This window comes from Anomaloglossus baeobatrachus, chromosome 10 (genome assembly GCF_048569485.1).
Source record: "Anomaloglossus baeobatrachus isolate aAnoBae1 chromosome 10, aAnoBae1.hap1, whole genome shotgun sequence".
Classification (NCBI taxonomy): Eukaryota; Metazoa; Chordata; class Amphibia; order Anura; family Aromobatidae; genus Anomaloglossus; species Anomaloglossus baeobatrachus.
Genome location: NC_134362.1, coordinates 42433763 through 42451192, shown reverse-complemented (window position 1 = coordinate 42451192; position 17430 = coordinate 42433763). Strand labels below are relative to the sequence as shown.

The following is a 17430-nucleotide window of genomic DNA, read 5'->3' as shown; positions in this document are numbered from 1 at the left end:
ACACGCACACACATATTATTTTCACCTTACCTTCCGTTCCATCGCTGGCCGCCTGGATCTTGCAGTTCGCCGATACATGATGCGCATTGGGTTACCATCGCGACCTATGCCGGAGCTTCTGCTGCCAGAGCGCTGACGTCAAAGGCATGAGCCGCTTTCCTCTGATCAGTGTGCTGCCTTTGAGTAGCGGCTGACAGCGGAAGTTCCTCCCTTGTCACAATGGTTACCCGATACACATCCTGTAGCGGCGAATTACAAGAACCGTGAGGCCGACGATGGAACAAAAGGTAAGGTGAGCATAATATGTTTGTGTGCGAGCGTGTTTGTGTGTGTTTGTGCAGACTGTAAGAGTGGGTCAGAGCGCGGTGGAAGTACGGAATCGGAAGTGTGTGTGGTGAGTATTTTGCTCGTACGGCAAAGCTTGCTCATAAAGTGAGTTACAAATTTACAGCAAGCTTTACTCGTTAAGCGGAATACTCACTAACTGGGTTACTCGTGACTGAGGTTCCAATGTGTGTGTGTGTGTGTGTGTGTGTGCGCGCGCGTATATATATATACATATATATATATATATATATATATACATATATATATATATACATATGTATGTGTGTGTGTGTGTGTATATGTATATATATATATATATATATATATATATATATATATATATACATACACATATATATATATATATATATATATATATATATATATATATATATATATATATATATATATATATATATATATGTGTGTGTATGTATATATATGTGTGAATTCATCTGAGAAAATGACTTTACCCCAGTCCTCAGCAGTCCACTCCCTGTACCTTTTGCAGAATATCAGTCGGTCCCTGATGTTTTTTCTGGAGAGAAGTGGCTTCTTTGCTGCCCTCCTTGAAATCAGGCCTTGCTCAAAGAGTCTCTGCCTCACAGTGCGTGAGTGCACTCACACCAGCCTGCTGCCATTGCTGAGCTAGCTCGGCACTGCTGGTAGTCCGATCCCGCAGCTGAAACAGTTTTAAGGTACGGTCCTGGCGTTTGCTGGTCCTTCTTGGGCGCCCTGGAGCCTTTTTGCAACAATGAAAGCTCTCTCTGCTTGAAGTTCTTGATGATGGGATAGATTGTTGACTGAGGTGCAATCTTTGTAGCTGCGATACTCTTCCCTGTTAGGCCATTTTTGTGCAGAGCAATGATGGCTGCACGTGTTTCTTTAGAGATAACCATGGTTAACTGAAGAGAAACAATGATACCAAGCACCAGCCTACTTTTAAAGTGTCCAGTGGTGTCATTCTTACTTAATCATGACTGATTGATCGCCAGCCCTGTCCTCATCAACACCCACACCTGTGTTAATGGAACAATCACTAAAACAATGTTAGCTGCTCCTTTTAAGGCAGGAATGCAATGATGTTGAAATGTGTTTTGGGGGTTAAAGTTCATTTTCTTAGCCAATATTGACTTTGCAAGTAATTGCTGTTAAGCTGATCACTCTTTATGACATTCTAGAGTATATGCAAATTGCCATTAGAAAAACTTAAGCAGTAGACTTTGTAAAAATTAATATTTGTAGCATTCTCAAAACTTTTGGCCATGACTGTACATTTCCATTTGTTTGGGCACACTCCCTGCCTGGATCCCTGCAGAATATAAGGTAAACACCGACCACTGCATCAAGAGGAACTCCTTTATGGTGAGCTGGCTATATGTTCTCTATATATATATATACCCTAAATGATCTTGTGAGCGAATACAATCTATTTTGTTCTTATAGAAACCATCTTGTCTTATAACTGGTGTCATAGGGCTCAGCTAACACTGATAGGCGGGGAAGTTTCACATTTCTACACACACCCATGCAGCTTTTATTAGTGCATAGTTCTGAGTAATTATTTCTTTGTTTGGGATACTATATAAACTGGTCATGTGATGTAATAAAGCAGAAACTTTCAGTCCACCACAAAGCGTGTGTGCTGCAATGATTTCCCAAGCGCTCGTAAAATAAATCTTACTAATCTGGAGTTCCAATAGCATATAAGGAGTGGAATTCGTGAAGCTTTGCTTCCAAGTATGCCCTCCTAGGCTCTAAGTCCACCTTTGGAAAAGTTTGCCTGATTCCATTTAGATCTAATTCTTTTCTTGGCTCAAAAAATATGGTTTCTACACAGCTGAGTATTAAAAGGGTTATCCCTGACTTTGCTTATATTCCCCTATGTGGCTAAAACCTTAAAGGCAAGTAGTTGCTAACTACACACCTGTTGTGCCAAGTGCTGATCTCTGTCGGCTCACAGGAGTTATGGACTACTCCTGATGGCAATTCTGCTGCTTCACTTGACTTAATGTGAACTAAGCAGCTCATTCTCTTCTTGGCTTCTCTGTCAACGAGGCGTCACTGCTGATGTTATGCTGATTGATGGCTGGTTCCCTGCAGTTAGGTAATGGGGAGCTGGCTGTCAATCAACATGACATTGGTGGTAGAGATGCCCCATCGACAGAGCAGAAAAGACGACATTGCTCCGTCAACGTGACGTTGCCGAAAACTCCTGATGGTGATTCTGCTGCTTCACTTGACCTAACGTCAACAGAGTAGTTCTTCCTCTTCTGGACTGCTCTGACGACGGTGTCATGCTCATTGATGGCCGGTTCCCTGCAGTTAGGTAGTGAGGAGCCAGATGTCAATCAGCATGAGATTGCTAGTGATGCCCTGTTGGCAGAGCAGAAGAGAAGACACTGCTCCCTCAAAGTGACGTCAACCGGAGCCACAGAATTGCAGACAGGCGTGGACCAATACTGTTCTGAACGGGCAGAGATTGACACTGTGCAGAATAGACAGATAATTAGCAGCTTTCTTAGCCCATAGGGAAACGAGCAAAGTCTTGAATAAAGGCCCTGTTACACGCTACGATATATTCTAACGATATGTCGTCAAGGTCACGTCAATAGTGAAGCACATCCGGCATTGTTTGACATATCGTAGCGTGTGACAGCTACGAGCGACTGTGATCGAGTAAAAATACTCACCTTATCGTTGCTCGTTGACACGTCGTTCATTTTCAAAATATTGATGAATTTCCTGGAAGCAGGTTGTTCGTCGCTCCCGAGGCTGCACACATCGCTCCGTGTGACACCCCGAGAGCGACTAACACAGCTTACCTGCGTCCCGCCGGCAATGCGGAAGGAAGTAGGTGGGCGGGATGTTACGTCCCGCTCATCTCCGCCCCTCCACTTCTATTGGGCAGCAGCTGTGTGATGTCGTGGTAACGCCGAACGTCCCTCCCCCTTCAAGAAGTGGATGTTCGCCACCCACAGCGAGGTCGTTTGGAAGGTAAGTTCGTGTAACGGGGTTTACCGACTTTGTGCGACACGGGCAACAAATTGCCCGTGTCGCACAAACGACTGATGCGATGATCGCACGAAATATCGCCGCGTGTAAAGCGGCCTTAAGCCCTTTAACACCCTCTGAAAGTAGCCTATTATTAATAATACTTACGCTTTCTCCCCAAGTACTGCCCCAGCTGTTTTTTATGATCCAATAAGGGTCTTTAACATCTGTATAAAACAAAAGGAAAAACAAAAGTTTTTTTTAGCTTCTATAATCTTTGTATTACTGGATATAGCTGGAACCATTTAACTTCTACAGCCACTTACAGCACATATCCGCCTTAATGAGTTTACACTGCACCTGTCATACGGCTCATTCTGGCCTCAGGTTTTGTAACCTTTTATCTTTTTCTGAACTATTTTATACTTCAAATTCATAAATCAGCTTAGAAAACTTTCAGTAAAAAGCTGTGATATCCGAGCAAACCCACTAATGAATTCAGTGTTCCCTCATCCTGCAGCCTCCTATATTCTGTAATACAGAGTGGCTGTAGAAACGAAACAATTAAACATTTTTGAGGAACAGCCTTGAAGAAAATATCGTTTTAGCAAAAAATATATATAAGTAGAAAAAACAAACAAACAACCAAAAGGTGTCCATACAGTATTTTGTGAACTACAGTGACGTTAAAGTGAACCTGTCAGGTCCTGTATGCACCCACAACCAAGAGCACTTCTGGGTTCATATTTCTAATCCCTGCCTAAAGGGGGCTTTACACGCTGCAACATCGCTAATGCAAAGTCGTTGGGGTCACGGAATTTGTGACGCACATCCGGTCGCATTAGCGATGCCGTTGCATGTGACACCTATGAGCGATTTTGCATTGTCGCAAAAACGCTCATCGGTGACATGGGGGTACATTCTCAATTATCGTTGGAGCTGCAGGTACGAAGTAGTTCATCGCTCCTGCGGCAGCACACATCGCTATGTGTGACGCCGCAGGAACGAGGAACCTCTCCTTACCTGCCGCCGAGCCACAATGCCGGCCACAATTACGTCCTGCTCATCTCCGCCCCTCCGCTTCTATTGGGCGGCCGCTTAGTGACGTCGCTGTGACGCCGCACGGACCGCCCCCTTAGAAAGGAGGTGGTTCGCCGGTCACAGCGACGTCGCTAGGCAGGTAAGTACGTGTGACGGGTCCGGGCGATGTTGTGCGACACGGGCAGCGATTTTCCCGTTTCGCACAACAGATGGGGGCGGGAATGCACGCTAGTGATATCGGTACCGATATCTCAGCGTGTAAAGCGGTCTTAACTGTCCCTGTATCTAGTAGTATAGATGGAGATGTTTTAGAAAAAGTATTTCTAAAGATCCTTTATGATATGCTAATGAGGCCAGGGACTAGTCGCAAGGGTATTCATTCCCTTGGCTAGTCGGCCCCCTTAGCATGTAAGCACACCCACAGGGGCGTACTTATATGCTAAGGGGGCCGACTAGCCAAGGGAAGTAACGCCCTTGCGACTAGTCCGTGGCCTCATTAGCATATCATAAAGGATCTTTAGAAATACTTTTTCTAAAACCGCTCCATCTATACTACTAGATACAGGGACAGTTAGGCAGGGATTAGAAATATGAACCCAGAACTGCTCTTGGTTGTGGGTGCATACAGGACCTGACAGATTCCCTTTAAGAAGAAAATTCTGTTTGTCTATAAAATAGACATTTCCCCAGTCCCACTAGTTACTTTATGGGCACATTTCCTCTACACATTAGCTATAAAATGAGATATTTTGTGAGTGACTCTAAGGGGTACTTTACACGTTGCGACATCGTTACTGTTATATTGTCGGGGTCATGTCGTTAGTGACGCACATCTGGCGCCGGTAACGACATCGCACCGTGTAAATCCTAGTTGCGACGATGAACGAGCGCATCAGCATAAAAAAAACGCTGATCTGTGTAACGTCGTTCATTTTCATAATGTTGATACGATGTTGTTCCTCGTTCCTGTGTCAGCACACATTGCTGTGTGTGAAGCCGCAGGAATGACAAACATCTCCTTACCTGCGTTCAGCGGCAATGCGGAAGGAAGGAGGTGGGCGGGATGTTATGTTCCGCTCATCTCCGCCCCTCCGCTTCTATTGGCCGGCCGCTTAGTGACGTTGCGGTGACGCTGAATGCACCTCCCCCTTGAGGGAGGGATTGTTCGGCAGTCACCGCAACGTCGCCGACAAGGTATGTGCGTGTGAAGCTGCCGTAGCGATAATGTTCGCTACGGCAGCTATCACACAATATCGCATGTGCGATGGGGCGAGTGCTCGTCAAACGGACTTACCTTCCCTGCGACGTTGCTGTGACCGGCGAACCGCCTCCTTTCTAAGAGGGCAGTTCGTTCAGCATCACAGCGACGTCACAGCAGCGTCACTGAACCGCCGCCCAATCAAAGCAGAGGAGCGGAGATGAGCGGGACTAACATCCCGCCCACCTCCTTCCTTCCGCATTGTGGCTGGGAGGCAGGTAAGGAGAGCTTCCTCGTTCCTGCGGTGTCACACGGAGCGATGTGTGCTGCCGCAGGATCGAGGAACAACTTCGTTACTGCTGCAGTAACGATATTTGAGAATAGACCCCCATGTCACTGATGAGCGATTTTGCAAGTTTTTGCGACGATGCAAAATCGCTCATAGGTGTCACACCCAACGGCATCGCTAATACGACCGGATGTGCGTCACAAATTCCGTGACCCCAACGACTTCGCATTAGCGATGTCGCAGCATGTAAAGCCCCCTTAAGGCTGTGTGCCCATGGTGAGTTTTTTTTTTAGTTCAGTATTTGATGATGTGCATTTTCATTTTCAATAATGTTTTATTACATGAAGAAAGCATATTTAACAATATTCATGAATTATAAATTGGCTTCAAACTTTCAATACATATATCTCATATAGTATAAATGCTTATAATTTATTTTATATGAGGGAAAAGGAAAAGATGGGAGGGATGAGAGGGGTAAGAATATTTTACTAGGGGAGAAACCAGGGGAAGAATAAGGTAAGTGGGTAATAGGGAAGGAGGTTGGGGAAACATTCCTGCTTATTTAGTTCATGTAAAATATTGTTATGATCGCTTATTAATATTAAACAATTGTTTAAAATACATAATATAACTCTTAACTCTATATGGCCTATTAAAGAAAAGAAGAGAAAACAGAAAAGGGAGAAAAGGAAAGAAAGGGAAATCAGCAAGGGGAAGGGGGAGAATTCAAATTCAAATCTGAGATTAAAATATCCTTGGAGAAAGGTTGCCTTTAAATCAGGAAATGCCGATTGTGTCACTGAGCCATGGACTCCAGCGTTTGTGGTAGGAGGAAAATGTATTGTTTATAATTGCATGTTTTTCTTCATACTTATGATGGTTGGATAGTATGTTAATGATTTCATTAATATATGGGCATTCTTTTGTTTTCCATTTTACTGCTATTAGATTTTAAGTAATTAAAAAGAGGTGGATGGCGATGGGAACATGGGATGGATCGATATTTTCAGTTCCTAGAGACAACAGGGACATATGTGGAGAAATAGAGATATTCGATTTTGTAATTTGGTTCAGCAATTTCAAAACTTCAGACCATAAAGTTTTAACCATTGGGCATTTCCAGAAAATATGGAGTATATCGCCTATTTGGTTACACCCCCTCCAACAGAGAGGAGACACGTTTTTGTTGAATTTGCTTATTCTTGAGGGGGAGTAGTACCAATGGCTCAGGATTTTATAGTAGGATTCGTGCAGTGTAGGACACATGTTTGAGTTATAAGTCGCTTTTAGGGCTTTTTCCCATTCCCTTTCAGAAAATTGTTGCTTTAAACTATGTTCCCATTTAATCATGTAGTCCATTTTTTTAAAACTAATATCTTCGTTGAAGGTGTTGTAAATGCTAGTGCTCCATATTTGCTGATTATCCAAGTTACTGTGTTGAGGATAAAGAATTGAGTATCCAAAAATACTTAATTCAGCCATTTCATAGACTCAGGTATATAGTTTAGTAAGATGTAAACTAACACACATATCTATGCATGTCTTTGTTCTCTTTTATTCTTTTACTAATACGTTTATATAAGTATATTGCATATTCAGTGTATTTTCCTTAGACTCAGTATATACTAGGATATATATATATATATATATATATATATATATATATATATATATATAGCTTGAAGATGGCTGCTATTTCCTGTCCTGCACCCAAGACAGATGGACAAAAGAAATTCCTGGAGCCTGGACTGACCAATCCAAGGAGGATATGCAGATCTCTCTACGTCATGAAGCCCTGACCTACGATACTTGATTGGACTAAAACTTTTGTTTACACCCCTTTTACTTCGTGGTCTAATTGTCTAAGAATAAAGATTTCAGTCTTGCCTCAGTCTTGGTCGTGAGAGGAAGAGTTATAATTGATTCCAATTAATTATTATTCTTTTTCGCCGTGCACAAACGACATTTTAATTCGGAACAACGGTGAGATCGAGGGATCACTTGTATCCCATCTTCAACAAATTGGAGGCATTGCTGAGATACCGTAAGAAAGATTGGCCGAACTTCTATCTCGGATCCGAGGGATCGTTTCCTAGTACCCACAGGCCGCCGAAACAGGAGCTGATCACTCAAAATCGCAGGTAAGTGTCATATATAATGTATATGAGTACTGCCTGCGATTTCGGCGATTTGTGGCGAGAAGTCTGATCCCTGAACTGAGGAAGTGGTTGACGCTATTGACCCTTAGCGGGCTTGAATCTTTCGCCGGTAGTTTAAGAACAAAGAGACGGACCCAGACCCCATAGCGTCATAGGGTCCGTGGGTCATACGATCTGATCGTTTGTTTTTTTATTGCTAATTGTGAACGGTGACTTTTAGCTTCATAGATAGCGTGTAGATTCTACGCTCTGATTTAGTTTTCAAAGAGTTAATTGCCTGTAGTTTTTTTTCTTCTTCGCTGTGAACAAAGGAAGAAGGGGGGTCAGTCCCTCACTGGCTGCTTACACGGGACAGAGAGCGGGAGTTGTATTACGCGCTGTGCCTGCAGTCTTTTAGACAAAGAAAGCAGGGGGGGAAGTTAATCACCCACTGCCTGCATTTCTCCACTAAGAGGAAAGTTTGTGTGTGTTAGAAAGAAGGGGGGTTGATAGAGCCCACACAGACGCAGCTGCTGTCTTTGTTCTGTGGAGGAGAAGGGGGGTCAGTGTGTGTGTTGGCCATTGCCCACCGGCTGCTTGAGAAAGAGCAGAGATCGAATTACATAGCTACGTCCCTGCTGTCTTTTAGCTGAGAAGCAAGGGGGGTGGAGGAGTGAAGAGGCAGACACCGGGGGTTAAAACAGCGCAGCTCTTTGGAGTGAGGAGAGAGGAGGGGTCAGTGGAGGTGGCTGCAGCCTTTGTATAGTAAAGCAAGTTGTAACGATTTGAAAAAAAGACAAGTGTTATTTTGGTTTAAATTGGAACAGAACCTGACGGGTTTATGCATTTTTTGGTGTTTTCAGTTGAGTTGTTTTCTTTTTGAACAGAAGTATGAGAACTAGCGATTCCCCTGTGTTGCGGATGACACAGCCACTGTTTGTTGGATATTAAATATTGAATATTGAATATTAAATATTAAATGTTGAATATTGAATATTGGATAGATAATAAACGAGGCGGGAAGGGTTCTGTTAACTTAAAGTGGAATTAGCGTATTCCCTTGCGGTTCAGGCGCATGTCACTGTCTGCGTGGCAGACGAGGCGGGAAAGAATTTCACTTTAGTTAAGGTAAGGGTGCTGGAGTTAGCGGATTCTCCTGCGTATTAGACGCGAGTCACTGTCAGCGCATTACAAACGCGGACGAGGCGAGAAAGGACTCCGTTGGAACGGCTGGTCCAATTAAGCACTATGTATACTCTGTTCAGAAGGAAAACGGTTCTTCCGGAGGATGCCGAGAGCGCTAGTATTCTAGTTGGAAAACGAGAAGGGAAAAAATATACGAAAAATTGTAAGAAATTGTGTAAAATTGTTGGATTACCACCAGGTGGCAGGCTGCAGCCCAGTGTATGGAAGTCTATATTGACCGCCAATAAGGGGATACTTGAAGATAATAATCTGTTAGATACAGCAAGGGCTTGGTTTCGGACAGCTGCGGTGTTACAGAAAGAGGGCTGGCAGGAGATTGAAGTGGACCAAGGAGATGTTAAACTGTATGGTTAAGTTTTAAGTGAAAAATCAAAGGTTCAAGTGATAGATTTACAAACCTCATTGCCGCCATCTTACAATAGTTCCGCGGCCGATTCAGGCGTTGGTCCAGGTGGATGGATATGCCCTGTTTGTGATTGCCAAAATCCTGATTATTGTGGTGTTTGTTATAATTGTGGAGGACAAAGACCTCATTCACTGCCTGCTATAGCTTACAGTCCCCCCCCTTTACCCCCCTTTGCCTGTTGCTGTTTCTGACGTCACTAAATGTCTTCCTTCAACTGTGACCCATTGTTCTCCTTCTCTAGGAGCTGCTGTATCCGGTATTAACCAAACCCCTCCTTTGCATGCTGTAATGCAAACTAGTTTAGAGCCCTTAAAAGTAACGTCCCTGGCACCGCCCGTAGCTTCTGCCCCTCCCAGTACACCCATAGTGTCCCAATATGGCAATACTCCCGGAAGTCAGATGCCTGGAATTTCCTGTGGTGGCCATCTTGCTACACCTCATAAACCACAATTACTTTGTCCAGTCATCACCCCAGCCGGCACCTATTATAGCCCGGTGCCTGAACCCGGTTTGCTTTGTCCCAATCTTTCAGCATCCTCAGTGGCACCTCCAGTTTTGCAACCTCATAGGCCCCTACCACATACTACCCGTTCTGCACTGTCACATGAGCTTATTGATCTGGATCCACCCGGACAGGAGGGTGTTACTTATGCACAGGACGGTGTGGCTTATGATAACCCCCATACAGATGGAGGATCACAGGATTCATTTTCTACCATATCCGAGGAGTGGGACCCTGTCTTTCAGCGTTATTATGCCTGTGCCAATGGCACACTCCTCCTCTAAGTTGGAAAAGGAGACATCACTACCATGTCTGTAGGAGCCGTGGTTAATCCTGCCAATGGCCACCTGCACCACAGTGGTGGCCTAGGTGCTCGCATAGTCAAGGCTGGAGGCGAATCTATTCAACGTGATTCAGAAGCCCTAGTACGTACACAAGGCCCTGTCCAACCAGGACGTATTGCTATTACAGGCCCAGGCAACCTGCCCTGCAATCTAGTCATTCATGCAGTTGGCCCACTTTATGATTCCAATCAACATGACACCAGTTGCCGGATCCTCCGAGAGGCAGTCGAAGCAGCCATTCTACATGCTTCCCAGGCCTCTCAGGCCCAGATGCCTTTACGGTCAATAGCCTTGCCCGCCATTTCGGATGGAATTTTCGGATTCCCTATCCGAGCTTGTGCAAACGAGATTGTTAAAACCATAATGCCCCTAATCCATGGCCAGATGTTGAATTTGCAAGAAATTCGTCTAGTCGGAAGTTTGGAAGCGACTGTTAAAGCACTCCAGGATGCCCTCCAAGGATATGTTCGCCCATCCAAACCCACTATCATCTCCAGGAAACTACTTATTATGGTTGAAGATGCAAGTGATGATCAAGTACCAGTCCGGACACAGAAAGCCATACTTGATAAGGATGACTCAGAACCCTTGATGTACATAAAGTTTACTCCTGGACAGGCAGCTACCTTAGTCTCCACACTGCCAGACCCAGAGGCCCAACCTATGCCATTTTACCGCCGTATCGTACAGATCCAGAAGATGTACGCAGCTACATGGCAAGATTTAATGTCATTGGCCCAAATTAAAGCAAGAGACTCTTATTGGCCAGTCATGGAAGGGGCCCTGAATGATTCTCGCCTGTCTTCTGAAGAAACCTGGCAATCCGGTGTCACTTTTTGTGAACAGTTGAAATCCTGGGCACAAGATCGTTTATCTGATCAAGCTACCAGCCTTAAGGATGTGACTCAAGATCAAGCAGAGTCAGTTGAAAAATACGCTTCCAGACTCACCCAGATGTTCGCAGACCTCGGATTCTCACAACAGATTAAACCACAGGCTCAGCTTTTGTCACAAGCCTTTGTCGCTGGCCTGAGGGAGGAGCTTAGGAATAATATAATGAAGACTCGCCCGGAAATTGAAAATGCTACCATGACAGATGCTATTATTATTGCAAAAAGCTTCCAGAAGAATATGAAACCCTCCAAGAAGGCGATGGTTGTCCTGGCGGAAGAGGACTCTGAGAACCCTCAATACGTTATGTCTAATGTATCACCATTTCCTACGCAAGTGTACCCTCCCGCTATCTATCAGACTACGGCCGAACATTCAACACAATTTCAAAACTACCCTGATCGGAGAGGATTCCGAGGCCCTTGTATCCGATGCGGAAGGGATGGACATATCCAACGTGATTGTCGAACACCGTCCAATAGGTGCTATCCTCGGAATGTCGATAATCGGCAACCAAGAAGACAATACCCACCACTTGAACAAGGTGATCGAGCTCAGGCCCAACAACAGCCACAATGATGGTCAGGCACGCCTGAACCTACCATGGCTTCTACCACAAGTGCCTTTTCTCCTTGCTCCGCAGTCACCCTACTGGTAGATGAGAACCCAATCAAATTCATGGTGGACACAGGTGCGGCCAAAACTGTTATTAGACAACAAGACTTACCATTGTCAGTTCCTCTTACTTCAGACACTTTTACTTGTGTTAGTGTAGATGGCACACCAACTAAAAACCAACTTACAGTGCCGGTCCCAATCGGTCCTTTCCCTGAAGTTTTGACCAGACTCCTGGTGTCGCCTACCTGTCCCATTAATCTTCTGGGTGCCGACCTCTTACACCGTTTCCGAGCCAACATCAATTTCGACTCCGATGGCATGACGGTAACTTTCTACAATCCCAATACACCGGAGGGAATTGAAGACGTGTGTATTGTCTCAGCATTGCCTATGATGCTCTTGTATCGAGACGATCCCTTGTATGGAATACCTGACAGTGTTATAGCTCTTATACCACAGTCTCTATGGTCAACGGGTCCCGAAGATGTTGGCCGTCTGCAAGTACCTCCCGTTATGGTGCGTCTTAAACCTGGGGCCCAGCTACCTCGAGTGCCGCAATATCCTCTGAAATCCATCCAGGAAGAATCACTCAAACTGCAAATATCAGCTCTCCTTGAAAACGGGGCTCTCATTCGCTGTGTTTCGCCATGCAATACGCCGTTGTTTCCTGTCAAAAAGAAAACGTCTAAAGGAGAAGCTCCTAAGTTTCGGTTAGTGCAAGATTTGAGGGCCGTCAATGCTGCTACTCTGTTGGAAACCCCAGTGGTACCTAATCCACATACTCTTCTTGGACAGATCCCACCTTCAGCGACCGTTTTCACTGTTATTGATCTCGCCAACGCTTTCTTCAGTGTACCTCTACATCCAGACTGTCAATATCTGTTCGCTTTTACCTTTCAAGTAGGCCAGTATACATGGACAGTCATGCCACAAGGAGCACAAAACAGTCCCAATCAGTTCACTCAAGCAATGTCTATCATTCTCTCACCATGGCAGCAAGAGCATCCAGAAGTGGCTCTTTTACAGTATGTGGATGATCTACTCCTCTGTGCTGGGAGTGAACAAGACTGCTACGACTTCTCCGTATCTTTGCTCCAGTTCCTTGCAGCCCAAAATTGTAAGGTCTCTAAAGCAAAGGTTCAGTGGTGCCAACCCAAAGTCGTATTCCTTGGTCATTGTATTTCACCAGGCTGTAAGCATCTTACGGAGGACAGGAAAGCGGCCATTGATGCTTTATCTTTTCCCAGAAATATCAAACAACTGCAAGCCTTCTTAGGCCTCATCACTTATTGCAGACAATGGATACCAGACGCTTCCAGGATCATGCAACCGTTGTACGATGCTGTCAAGACCAATCATATCACATACAACGACTCTCCTGAGGATTATGACAAACGAAATTGGGCTTTCGAGAAACTCAAAGACGCCATCTTAACAGCCCCAGCATTAGGCCTTCCGAACTATGCTTTGCCATTTACTCTTTTTCTTCATGAGATCGATGGCCATGCCTCTGGAGTGTTAACACAAGACCATGGCTCCAGAAAACGCCCAGTTGGATACTACTCTTGCAGACTTGACCCTGTGGCAAGGGCCTCGCCCACCTGTCTTCGTGCGGTCCATGCTGCACATCTTCTTCTTGACAAAACGGCCGACATTACCCTTGGCCACCCCACGGTGGTTCAAGCACCCCATGATTTGAAGGCGATTCTTGACCAGACTCAACCAAGACACCTGTCCGCCCAACGTCACCTTCGTCTTCAGTGCTCCCTACTACTTCCTGACAACGTTACTCTACAGCGATGTACCACCTTGAATCCTGCCACTCTTCTTCCGCTTTCTAGGGGGGACTACCCCATATGTCAGCATGAAGCCCATGAACGCTGCAGCTCCTGCGACATGGTTGACGTCCCTGTTTGCAGCCATGATTGCTTAAAGGAGATGGAAAAGGAAACTACTACACCTTGTCAAGTATCTGAAACACCTTTGCCAGATGCAGACCTTACTTTGTGGACAGATGGTTCTCGGTACGGGGATGGCGGCAAGTTCTACACGGGATTTGCTGTGACCACTCTGGATCAGCCAATTACATCGGGAGCCATACCATCCCACATGTCAGCACAAGAAGCAGAATTGGTAGCTCTCATCAAGGCATGTAAAGCGGCAGAAGGGAAAAGAGTCAACATCTATACTGACAGCAGGTATGCCTTTGGGGTTGTACACGATTTTGGACTGCTATGGTTGCACAGAGGACTCATTAACTCAACTGGAACTCCAGTGAAGAATGCGGTACTTGTCCAGAGACTGTTGCAGGCAGTTGAGATGCCCAGAGAAATAGCTGTCATGAAGGTCAGAGCGCATGGACGGCTGGACAGCCCAGAAGCACTTGGCAATCATTATGCTGATGAACTAGCGAAGACGGCAACACGAGAGAAACCGGAAGAATTGGCGGATATTCTACTTATGGTAATAACCAGGACGGGGAAGACTACACAGCCAGAAGACTCAGGCAATAAAGTGGGGAGGACTCCATATGATAAACTCATATCGGAACAGATCCATGCTCCATATGATGAAAGACAAGAATGGAAGAAGATGGGAGCCAAAGTGGATTGGAAACTTTGGAAGCTCGAGGGTCGAGTCTGTTTACCAAGAAGAATGTTCCCTGCAGTAGTAGCATGGGCCCATGGTTGTACGCACAGAGGGAAGAATCAAATGTTGGCACTCATCCAGAAGTTCTACTACGCACCAGGAATTTCCTCAGCAATATCCGCGTACACCAGAAGCTGCCAGACTTGCATAACATGTAATCCTGCACGAACAGAGAAGACACCACAAAAACATTTGGCGAAGCCTCTTTATCCATTCCAAAGGATACAAGTGGACCACATCCAACTACCCAAAGTGGGGAAGTACGAGTATGTTTTGGTAGTTGTCGACATCTTTTCCAGTTGGCCCGAGGCCTACCCGGTAGTCAACATGACTGCAAGAGTCACAGCTAAACGACTCATCACGGAAACCGTGTGCAGGTTTGGAATGCCAGAAGTCATCGAAAGTGATCAAGGACCAGCCTTCACAGCTAACATTTACCAAGAACTGTGGAATATGCTTGGAGCAAGTCTCGGACTGCATACTCCGTATCATCCACAGAGCAGTGGTAAAGTGGAAAGGATGAACTCAACTCTGAAAACCAAACTGCTCAAGGCCTCACAAGACAGTGCACTGCCCTGGACAGAACTTCTCCCTATAGTCCTGTACCATGTCAGAAACACCCCTGTTGCAAAACATGGCCTAACCCCCTTTGAGATACTTTTTGGTTCCGTCCCCAGATTAGGGTCCTATTTCCCTCAAAATTTGTCTGACCACCATGACTCAGTTGTGCAGTTTGTTATTGAACTAAGTCGAGAGTTAACTAAAACACATGCAGCAGTTTTCTCTTCTCTTCCAGATCCTGATACAGATCTAGCCACCCACACATTGAAACCAGGAGAGTGGGTGGTGGTTAAAAAACACGTCAGGAAGAATTGTCTGGAGCTCAGATACGAAGGCCCGTTCCAGATAATCCTGGTAACTCCTACCTCCGTGAAACTTGAAGGCAGGACAACATGGATCCACGCCTCGCATTGCAGAAGGGTCGATCCACCAGAGCTGCACTGAGTGTCCTGCTTATACTTATCCTTTGCACAAAATCTGTGTGGTCTCAGGCCACTGTTACTAAAACAAATGATGTGGTTACGTTTTGGTACAATAGTTCGACACAAGTTGTCACTTTTACATTTGATTACTGTGATATCGTGAAATGTCAACTAGGACGGGCCCCCCAAATGGGATGTCAGGCACACTTGAGACAGGGACAACAGTACATATGTGTTACAGGAGGTGGATATGGAGACACATGTAGCTCATGGAAGGCTGTTGGGTGGAATACTGGTGAAAATTGGGGATACAAACCAAGTGTAGCGTTAAATAAACGGGATGAGAAGGGCAGATCTTTACTTACCAGGATGACACTCTCCCGTGCACCAGCCACTAGAACATGTACTACAAATAACCAGTGTAACCCTTTAGTTCTCAACATAGAACACCCCCAACCACAGGATGAAGGTATATACCTTCTGGGTACACATATAAAGGGTGGACACAATGGTTGTACACAGTTGGGAAAATTTAGGTTATCACAGATGACAAAAGTTCTACCAGTATTTCGAATGCTTACACATATTCAGACCTTTCACAGTATGGTAGCCATAGCTAATCCCACCATGGAAGATGTATATGCAGTTGAACAGGGTTATACAGACACCAACCTGTGGTTAGAATGGATGAAATATACAGTACACCAAGCCAACAGGTCAGACTGTTATGTATGTGCAGGAGCTAGACCTCATTTAGGAACTGTCCCACTGAATTTGGATTACGAAGCTGAATTATGTCTTGTTAGTCTGTTTACAAATATGACTGAGGGAAATGCATGTGAAGAATGGAAAAAGAGATACCCGATAATAGCTAAGGCCTTCTCCCCTGGGAAAGGCATCACTATATACCCTGGCAACTATACGTGTTATAATGTGAGTGGTCAAGGGAGAGATATGGGTAGATTTCGAGATGGGTTCTGTGGATCCTATAGCAATCTCACCCGTGATCACTTAATTAACCAGGTACAGTCCGTGGCAGATGTGTTTTGGATTTGTAGGGATATGAAAATTCGATCACGAGTAGAAGGAAATTGGACGGGAGAATGCACTTTAGCTAAGGCACTTATGCCTATACACATAGCCCCCGCTGACCACACTGTCAAAGAAAATGACTTTATAGCACACATCAAAATCAACTTACGGACTCGACGGAGTGCAGATGATGACCGTACCAGTAGAAATACACCTAAAGGCTCTTTTGACCCACATGTTTACATTGATGCTATTGGAGTGCCTAGGGGGGTCCCTGACGAATATAAAGCTAGAGACCAAGTCAGGGCAGGGTTCGAATCCATTATCCCCATAATTACTGTAAATAAAAATGTAGACTGGATTAATTATATCTACTATAATCAGCAACGTTTTGTTAATTATACACGTGACGCCTTACAGGGACTGGCAGAACAACTAGATCCGACTTCCATCATGGCTTATCAAAACAGAATGGCTTTGGATATGATCCTCGCAGAGAAAGGTGGAGTCTGTAAAATGGTGGGGGATGTTTGTTGCACATATATACCAGATAACACTGGAGTGGATGGGAAGGTCACCTTAGCTATAAAGAAACTTACTACACTGTCTGAAGAATTAAAGAAAAATTCAGGAGTGACCGACCCTTGGGGAGATTATTTTGGATGGACGCGTTCTTTTAAAGGCTGGTTGATCCAGATAGGGACCGCCTTAAGTATAGTATTAGTTATATTATTAGCCATTCTGGTTTGTGTAATTCCGTGTTTGAAGAAAATATTTTCCAAAACAGCTGAAGTCACATTAGGAGGGAC

At 44.9% G+C, this 17430-nt stretch overlaps 1 protein-coding gene across 2 annotated transcripts in view; it reads right to left on the bottom strand.

Moving 5' to 3' along the window:
- The window catches only part of LOC142254494 (cathepsin W-like), a 70017-nt gene that overhangs the window by 10449 nt on the left and 42138 nt on the right, over window positions 1-17430 (bottom strand). For both annotated transcript variants that reach the window (XM_075325579.1, XM_075325578.1), the window contains one exon: window positions 3490-3548. In XM_075325579.1, the coding sequence (XP_075181694.1) occupies window positions 3490-3548 (59 nt within the window). The remainder of the gene's footprint in view (window positions 1-3489; window positions 3549-17430) is intronic.